Source organism: Trachurus trachurus (genome assembly GCF_905171665.1).
Source record: "Trachurus trachurus genome assembly, chromosome: 15".
Taxonomy (NCBI): Eukaryota; Metazoa; Chordata; class Actinopteri; order Carangiformes; family Carangidae; genus Trachurus; species Trachurus trachurus.
In genome coordinates, this window is record NC_139906.1 from 1253880 (window position 1) to 1263631 (window position 9752).

Sequence of the window (9752 nt, forward strand, 5' to 3'; positions counted from 1 at the left end):
CAATAAAATGATCCAACAAGACACACACAAGAAGAGACATTACACTGTAAAATGTAGAAGGTTAAAATATGTGTGTGTGTGTGTGTGTGTGTGATACAACATGGCAGCCCTGTATAAATAAATCAAACCGACCCAGTTACTGAACAGAGCAGCAGTGACTTTACAAGTGTTCATTCACTAAAACATGTTTGAGAAATCACATTTATGTTTAGAGATTCTATTTTCCCCACGTGTATTATGGTAAAAGACATTTTTTTTATTTTAACTATATAAATATTTATGTTGAATATTTGTTTGATTTATATCTGTATCATTGTCACTATGATCATTTCTGTGGATGTGGATGTGTTACTGACCTCTAGTGGCCACAGTTCATTACTGCATCTTTGCATAAAACATCTGAACAAACATTTAATTGTAATTTGCAGATATTTACACATATATGTAATTGTTATTATAAAAAAGTTGATATTTGAGATTAAAAATGAGAATTAACTTAAAACAAACACAATGAAAATCATCATTAAATCTTCTCTCACTGGGGAAACTTTAACTCTTTGATCAGTTCATTGTTTCTGTTCTTCTGTTTGTTTGAAGACAATAATGGATCGGTGAAGAAGAATGAAAAGTCTGAGGGTGAATTTCAAACTCGTCTTTATTTCACTTTGTTTTTATAAAAGAACGAATGAGCTCAGGTTTTATCAGCAGCACAGAGTGAGTGTGTGTGTGTGTGTATATGTGTGTGTGTGAGTTGTGTGAGTTGTGTAGTAGGCTATTGTGAGTGTGGGTCAGTAAAGCGACACAGGTGAGAGTGGATGCATGCGACCTGATTAAACTGACCCGACGTCAGTTTGGTGTGTAGTTACACAGGTGATAGATGTAGCCTATGACGCGGAGGTCGTAACCATGGCAACGGGAGGGAGGGAGGGAGGGATGAGTAAGAGGGTTTTCATCGGTTAATGAGGTTAGTGAAGTTTCACACAGTAGTAGAGCATCTATCGGGGTCAGAGGTCAGAGGGCGAGCGACGGCTACAATATAAAGGTGGTCGTCTGTCGTTCGTCTTCGATTCTGAAAGAAACAGATCAAAGTCTTTTTAGTTCAACTTAATAAAACGTGTGATTAATTAATAGATTAATAGAGTTGTGATCATTAAAAAGTGTAAAAAGTATTTTAAAAATTAAGATTTCAATTAATCCAATGAATTAATAAACTATAATAAGTATAACATAACAATAGAATTTGAAAACAGCTCTTTAGTTTCCATTGCCTTAGTCCAATAGCTTAGCCACGTAGCATCACCTGGACACACTGGGCCTTCAGTGGTGGAGAAAACTGACATGATATGATTGGTCAGCTCAACAGCCAATCAGAGAGCTTGTTACATCCCATGGACATCACATCTGTTAGTCTTGTTTTACCAGCACTGACGCCCAGTGTCACGGCTAAGGCACCTAATCAATTAGCTAGATAACAGGAAGAGGAAAAGCAGCTGGCTGAAGATTTGACAGGTGAACCACTTGTTGCCGTGGTAACAGAGGATTCACCGAGAACAAATGTAGCCTACGTATTCACCCGCTGCTGAAACTACTGTAGTTCCCAGTGTTCGACTCTCACCTACTGCGCAGCCTGTTCAGTCTGTTCTCCTGCTTCTGTCCGTGGAAGGTCGGCCTGTAAGGGTCAAAGGGCAGAGGTCACATGACTGCAGCCAAGCTCCGCCCACACCTCCACACACACACACACACACACACACACACCACCCAGTAAAACTGCGTTACGTCAGAGCTGTGGAGAGGAACGAATGTTAATCATAACACAGTGTTAGTCAAGCAGAGGACAGTGTCGTCAGCGTAGAGCAGGGGTCATCAACTATATTTGTTGAAGGGCCAGAATCTTTCTCAACAGACACCTTGGGGGCCGGACATTCAAATAGGCCGAGATTGAAATTAAATTCACCCTTTTGCCTAATAATGTATTTGTTTATATTCTATTTTACCTGTAAACTCATAATTTTCATTGATACATATCTTTGGTGTTTGGAATTATATAAAATGAAAAATCTTGACAGCTGGACTTTCAGATACTCCCACATGCTGGAGCTTTACACTGCTGACCTGCCCTGTGATTTTCAGCCTAAATATGAAAGGAGGCTGACAATCGGTTCTGATGATACAAGTCAGTAGTCCTGAGTAGTCAGTAGTGTTTCTCTTCTATAATACACATTCAACATCTCGGAGGCGACGTTTTTCCACACATAGACAGAGCTCAGTGGGAAACAGTAGGAGAGACACAGGCCGAGGGGGAACCGGGACAATTGCCCCTCGGGGATAAATACAGTTTTTTGAATTGAATTGAACACCGGAGGGAGAAGCAGGACCGTGCAGCTGTGCGCCACGGACGTGCACAAAAACACAACAACCGAGTGGCATCAAACACGCGCTGCTACTGCATCGTTTTTGGGTTGTGAACGTGCATGACACGCATCTACACAGAATGGGTCTGAGTGCACAAAAGACGCTACAAGGCCCGCCCGTGCACACCCGGTTTAACCAAGGCGGCGGCAGCTCGCCTCTGCAGGCTGGGAAACCCTGCAGTCCAGCCAGCTCCCTAAACTTTCATGCACAGGGCTTTGGTTACCGCGGCGTTTCCTTATCCCAGCACATTGACTTACAGGCGCACACTTTGAGCGTGTCTGCATGTCTCCGTGTCCCAGCGCATTGACTTACAGGCACACACAAACAGAGACCGAGGAATATAATAGCTACTTTTTAACTATTAGAACTCAGTCGCGGGCCGGATTGGAAGGTTCGGCGGGCCGGATTCGGCCCGCGGGCCGCCAGTTGATGATCACTGGCGTAGAGTATGACATCACGGCGGACCATCGTCAGCGTAGACCAGTGATCATCAACTGGCGGCCCGCGGGCCGGACTGAGTTCTAATAGTTAACAAGTATTATATTTCTCTGTCTCTCGTGTGCGCCTGTAAGTCAATGCGCTGGGACACGGAGACATGCGCTCAAAGTGTTAGTGTGCGCCTGTAAGTCAAGCGCTGGGACACGGAAACGCTGCGGTACCCAAAGCCCCGTGCATGAAAGTTTAGGGAGCCGACTGGACTGCAGGGTTTCCCTGCCTGTCTGCAGAGGCCAGCTGGGTGAGTTTGGCCGCCGCCTTGGTTAAACCGGGTGCATGGTGCCGTTCAGATGTAGCGTCTTTTGCGCATTCAAACCCATTCAGTGTCATGCGCGCTCACAACCCAAAAATGATGCCACTCGGTTGTTTTTCTTGTGCACGTCCGTGGCGCACAGCTGCACGGACCTGCTTCTCCCTCCGGTGTTCAATTCAATTCAATTCAAAAAAACTTTATTTATCCCCCGGCCTGTGTCTCTCCTACTGTTTCCCACTGAGCTCTGTCCATATGTGGAAAAACGTCGCCTCCGAGAAGTAGAATGTGTATTAGAGAAACACTACTGACTACTCAGGACTACTGACTTGTATCATCAGAACCGATTGTCAGCCTCCTTTCATATTTAGGCTGAAAATCACAGGGCAAGTCAGCAGTGTAAAGCTCCAGCATGTTGGAGTATCTGAAAGTCCAGCTGTCAAGATGTTTCATTTTATATCATACCAAACACCAAAGATATGTATAAATGAAAATTATGAGCTTACAGGTAAAATAGAAATAAATTATTAGGCAAAAAGGTGAATTTAATTTCAATCTCTGCCTATTTGAATGTCCGGCCCCCAAGGTGTCTGTTGAGAAAGATTCTGGCCCTTCAACAAATATAGTTGATGACCCCTAGCGTAGAGTATGACATCACAGTGGACCATCGTCAACGTAGAGTATGACATCACACTGGACCATGCAGCCTCGTTAGTTGTTTGTTGATATAAAAAAAAAAAAAAAAGTTGTTTGTTGATATTAGCAGCTTTGTGGCCACGTCGTGTTAGCGCTCAGAGGAAACAACTTAACTTTCTGTCTTAATTCATTATCTATGATCATTTATGGATTAATATGAACAGAAGGACTCACAAATATATTTTGGGATTTATATGTAAATCATTTTTTTTTCCACTTTTTGTTGTTTTCAATAAAACTAAAAAAGGATGCACATATACATTTAAAAGTTTCATGGCTGTATTTCTGATACACCAGGAAATACACAATAATTATCAATCAAAAAGACGTATTATAACACACTTATTATAACACGTATTATAATAACTAATTATTAGTTAATAGATCATTAGCAAACTGTTAATTAATGACTTGTTAAGTGTTTGTTAACAGTTTGTTATTTATAACTCATTAATTAACAGCTTGTAAGTTATCTATTGGCTATCTATAAGGCACAGTTATAAATCCTCAGCAAATTGTTAAAGGTGCAATATGTAAGAATGTGGACAAAAACGGTTACTGCAGTCAAATTCAAAACACAGCGATCTCATTTTTTCTCCCAGTCGTAGCGGCAGCTCAGTGGAAGCGACCGAAGGCTGAATTGCCACTGACGCCGTGACTAGGAGAGAGGGCTAGGTGGCGCGACATGTAAACACCTAAATTCAAAACATAAACATGATTTGCAGTCTGCAAAAAAAGATTTTTAATGTGAATACTCTGGCTGTACTATTGTTGTTGGTGAGTTCATCATGTTATATGAACATTATTCCTGAGTCTCTGTGACATATTAGGAGGATTTTACGGCCAGTTGCTTTAGATTTCTTACATACTGTACCTTTAACTGTTATTTAACAAGTCATTTATAACTGATTTACTAACAGTTTATTAATGGTCTATTAACTATCTATATGGCATCTTTATAAATCCTTAACAAACTGTTAACAAACACTTAACAAGTCATCAATAACTCATTAATTAACAGTTTACTAATGATCTATTGTGGTTTTATGTTTTTTTTTTTTTTTTTTTGTTTTTAATTGTTGGTGATGACGATGTTATTTTTACTTGATCTGTAAAGCACTTTGTAACTGTGTTTTGAAAGGTGCTATACAAATAAAGTTTATTATTATTATTATTATTATTATTATTATTATTATTATTATTATTATTATTATTATTATTAACTAGTTATAACGGATAGTTATTATAAAGTGTTACCAAATTATATTTTGTGAATCCCTCTGTGCGTTGATGAACTTCCTGCCTGTGCAGCTCGTAGATCATGTGAAACTGTTGAGTTAATTGGTTAAAATCTCAGTTCAAAGATTCAGGCAGCAAGCGTCAAACCATGCAGCCTGTCAATCACCCCCCACCCTAACCCTCGACCAATCAGGCACCTGCTCAGACACCGGTCCCGCCTCCTCCTGCTCCAAGAGATTTGATTTGAACGAAGAGAAACAAAAACAACACAGATGGTCACATTCATCACTGACACAAAAAATTAAAAAAAACATAATTCAACATTAAATAAAGGTATAATAAACATTTAGGGTCATGTGACGTGACATCACTCACCTTGCTGACGAATCCGCTCGCCACGGCCGCGTTCTCCACCTCAGTCACTGCTGTCTGGGCGACCTCGTTGGCCCCGGTAACCGCTGAGTCGGCAACGACGTTCGCCTGCTCAGTCGTTTTCTGGGAGACTGAACGACACGAGACAGAATGTGAGACTGGAAGAGCTGGTCCAAGTCTGTCCAAGTCCAAATTCAAATTCAAATTCAAATTCAAATTCAATTTAAATTCAATTTAAATTCAAAACAACTTTATTAATCCTACAGGGGGCAATTCATTTCATTTCATTTCAGTCCTGGTCTGTTCTGGTCCAGGTCAATACAAGCTACTGTACAAAGACGAGGCATAAACAGATACAGAATGACAATGGACAACATTTAGACAACAACATGTATGAGGTAGGCAAAGTGCTCATAGCAGCATGATTATTCACAGTATTGATAGTAATAAATAAAGTAACTAGAAAATGCATTTCCTGAAGGAAATACGGGTGAATGCTGAAAGCTGGAAGCTGAATGAGCTGAATAAATTGTTGAAACAACGCTGAATTAAGTTAAGAAACTGCTGAAGAAATCTTGAAGAGATGAAACAGTATATGAAGAATACGAAATGGTTTGAAATCACTTGAATTGTTGAAGATCAGTATGAAGAAATTGAAAGTCTGAAGTCTACTCAGATTTACTTAAAACTGACAGTTTGAAAACATTTTTGAACCATTACTAATGTAGATGAAACAATATCTGAAGAGTAAAAGTAGAAGATGAAAGATGGAGGATGTATGAAATGGGTGCTAATTAGCCTACTTGAATTAGTGAAGAATAGTATGAATGAATTGAAAGGTTAAAGTGCACTCAGATTTATTTAAAACTGTTTGAAAACATTTTTTGAACCATTACTAATATAGATGAAACAATATCTGAAGAGTAAAAGTAGAAGATGAAAGCTGGACAGGTCTAGTGAGTCTGGGTCTGTTCTGGTCATTATCTCTTACCCGTGTTGACACCTGTGGCCACTCCCTCCATCGTCTTGTTTCCTGTAGAGAAACAGAAACATGATGATGAGTCATCGTGAGTCTGATCCCAGTTCAGCTTGTTGCTCTGAAACTCAACACTTATACTATACATTTCAAATTTTAAAAGCCTCAAGTGGCTGTAATGGTCTGTGGCTTGTTGCTGCAGGTCTACAAGTCTCCAGGACTACAGGTTTTCACGTCTCCAAGTCTTCAAGTCTTCAGGTCTTCACATCTCCAAGTCTTCAGGTCTTCACATCTCCAAGTCTTCAAGTCTTCAGGTCTTCAGGTCTCCAGGCCCCTCCCCCTCCTCCTCCTCTTCCCCCTCCTCCTCCTCCTCCTCCTCCTCCTCCTCCTCCTCCTCCTCCCCCTCCCCCTCCTCCTCTGCAGCACCGTCTAGTGGACGTTAGAGGAAGTGTCCAGTGGGCGGAGCTGCTCGGTCATGTGACCTCAGACTGGTGATGGAGGTCACATGACTCAGTCTGACTCAGCTAAACATCTAAACATCTGTAAACATCTGTAAACATCTGTAAACATCTTCTACAGCCTTCTACCTGTCAATCAAACATCTGTCTGTGTATGTGGGGGAGGGGGTGGGGGGTGGAAACAGGAAGTTGTAGTCTGTCCGTGGCCCCGCCCACTTCACTGCAGACGCCACACCCCTCCTCCTCCCTCCTCCTCTCTCTGATGTCACCATGACGACGACGACGACGTCCTCTATGATCTGAATAGTTTACGACTCTTGTCCTCCACCTGTCATCCCACCATAAAGTCTATCTATCTATCTATCTATCTATCTATCTATCTATCTATCTATCTATCTATCTATCTATCTATCTATCTATCTATCTATCCTATCTATCTATCTATCTATCTATCTATCTATCTATCTATCTATCTATCTATCTATCTATCTATCTATCTATCTATCTATCCCTCCATCCCGCCATCCCTCCATTAATCTAACTGATGCTGTACTCGTTGCTGTGCTCGCGTTGATTTACGCTCGTACTTCGTCCTTTCTCCTCTCTTTCATCTGTTCATACTAACAACTTTTCCTACAGTTTCTCTCTCTGTCTGTCCATCCTCCATCTTTTCTTCCTCTCTCTGATCCTCCACCTCTCTCTCCTTTCCCCCCCTGTCTTTCCTTCCACCCCTCTAACAGTTTGGTGTTGAATTTCACTCCACCCTCGTTCCATCCCTCCATCCCATCGATCCTTCGCTTCATAACTCAATGTCAGTTCATGTCAGATTTAAACTTAATCTTCCTCCCATCTCATCCTCCATCCCATCATCCCTCCATCCCTCTTTTCCATCCCTCTTTTCCATCCCTCCCTCCTCTCTCACCGACGTAGAACACTCCCTCCTTGGTCTTGGCGGCGGCCTCTCCGACGCCGGCCTTCGTCTTCTCTGCGGCAGCGACCACGCCGTCCTTCGCCATGGAGAATCCCTTCTTCAGAGCGTCCATGATGCTTCGCTTTTCCTTTCTTTATCTTCTTTTTCTTCTTCTTATTCTATCTTCTTCTCTTCTTCGCCGTTTTCTCTCTGCTTCTCCTGTTGTCCCTTCTTCTGCTTCTGCTTCTTGTTCTGCTTCTTCTTCCTTTGCTCCGTCCGTCTGCCTCGGTCGGTCGTCTGGTCTCTACTCGTCTGCCAGAGATCTGTTCTTCCTGCTAATGGATCAGAGAGAGAGAGGAGGAGGAGGGGTGGAGAGAGGGCATGTGAGGGAGAGAGGGAGAGAGGGAGAGAGAGAGAGAGAGAGAGAGAGCTCTTACGAGAATGGGAGGGAGTGTAATATATAAATGAGACTTGGGACTGTTGTGCAGTGGAGCGAGAGAGAAGTGGTGGAGAGAGGTAGAGATGAATGGAAGTCAGACAGAAAGAGAGAGAGATAGAGAGAAAAGAGGGATAGAGAAGAGAGGGATAGAGGGAAGGAGGGAGGGAGTTGTGGGAGGTTAAGATGGAAAAAAAAAAGCTGTTGGAAAAAACAAGAAGAGTGGGAAACACAAAAAACTCATTCATCCCCAGAGAACAAAGGCCTCAGTCTGTCTCGGTGTTTCTGTGTCACTGATAATAAAGTTTATTGAATTTGATGAAGACTCTGTTGCCTGTTAGCTCGTTAGCTCGTTAGCTCGTTGTGGATATTACAGTATTACCCATGATTCCTGCTGTTTTCTGCAGGTCTTTTCATATGTGTACCTCCGCCATGGTGCAGCAGATGATGACGATGATGATGCATATTGTGTGTTAGCCGCCAGTGTAAAAGCCTGATTATTGTTTCATTGGATCAGATTAGTCTCCATTGAAATGATGACTATTCTTCTTGGGGTCCACGTTAAATCAAACAGAGACAAACCGTGCGTTCACAACAAACGCAACGGAGGCGAGTTCTTTTCCCTCTACAACAACTTTGTCTGGTAACGTTGTGTTATTATCTCATAGCGTGGTGAATGTGCAGCTCACAACTTGTCCACCAGAGCGTTGTGGAGTTGTTGGATTGTGTATTTGATGAGTTTGATGATGAGGGAAACCAAGAAATCCCATAATGAGCCTCCGTAGCGTAGCTCGGAGCAGCTCACGGCTCTGCTCCGCCGTTCTATAAACAGCTTGCACCGACAATTAAAGGTAACGAACCTGCTGCTATGACTATAGGGATTATTGCAATGGGCCAATTTGCCAAAATGTTGAACTGTTCCTTTAACGACCTCTGGGCTGCAGATCAACATTTGGATCATCTGGCTCCGCCCAGAAACACTGTGATTGGTCTAAAACACACGACCTGCTGCAGAGAGGATCTGGATCAGTGGAGGAACACGGGTCGAAACCAGAACCAGGACCAGGACCAGGACCACACTGCAAAGACTCAAAATCTTTCCAAGAATATTTGTCTTATTTCTTGTCAAAATGTCTCATTTCTTGTCAAAACTAAACTCTTTCCACTTAAAATAAGACTCATCACCTAAAAATTAACTTGTTTTTAGATCATTTTCACTTGTTTCAAACAAATTTTCACTTGAAATAAGTAGAAAAATCTGCCAGTGAAAGCAAGTTTTTTGTGCTTGGAATAAGAAAGAAAAACTTGCTCCACTGTCAGATTTTTCTACTTATTTCAAGTGAAAATCTGCTTGAAAGAAGTAAAAAGTGTCTAAAAACAAGCTGCTTTTTAAATGTGATGAGTCTTATTTTAGGTAGAATGAGATTTGTTTTGACTAGAAATGACATTTTGATTAGAAATAAGACAAATATTCTTGGTAAGATTTTGAGTTTTTGCAGTGTAACGAT

At 41.7% G+C, this 9752-nt stretch overlaps 1 protein-coding gene across 2 annotated transcripts; it reads right to left on the reverse strand.

Moving 5' to 3' along the window:
- Positions 1 to 665: 665 nt before the first annotated feature.
- On the reverse strand, positions 666 to 8139 carry sncga (synuclein, gamma a). Of its 2 annotated transcripts, XM_083987801.1 has the most exons (6): positions 7821 to 8139; positions 6456 to 6497; positions 5468 to 5595; positions 5290 to 5316; positions 1616 to 1669; positions 666 to 1069 (listed from the first exon to the last, which is right to left on the reverse strand). In XM_083987801.1, the coding sequence occupies exons 1-5, from the start codon at positions 7939 to 7941 to the stop codon at positions 1616 to 1618; spliced, it is 372 nt and encodes a 123-aa protein (XP_083843927.1). In that variant the 5' UTR covers positions 7942 to 8139; the 3' UTR covers positions 666 to 1069. The 2 variants fall into 2 exon arrangements, with proteins under 2 accessions (XP_083843927.1, XP_083843928.1); XM_083987802.1 differs by lacking the exon at positions 5290 to 5316.
- Positions 8140 to 9752: the final 1613 nt, after the last annotated feature.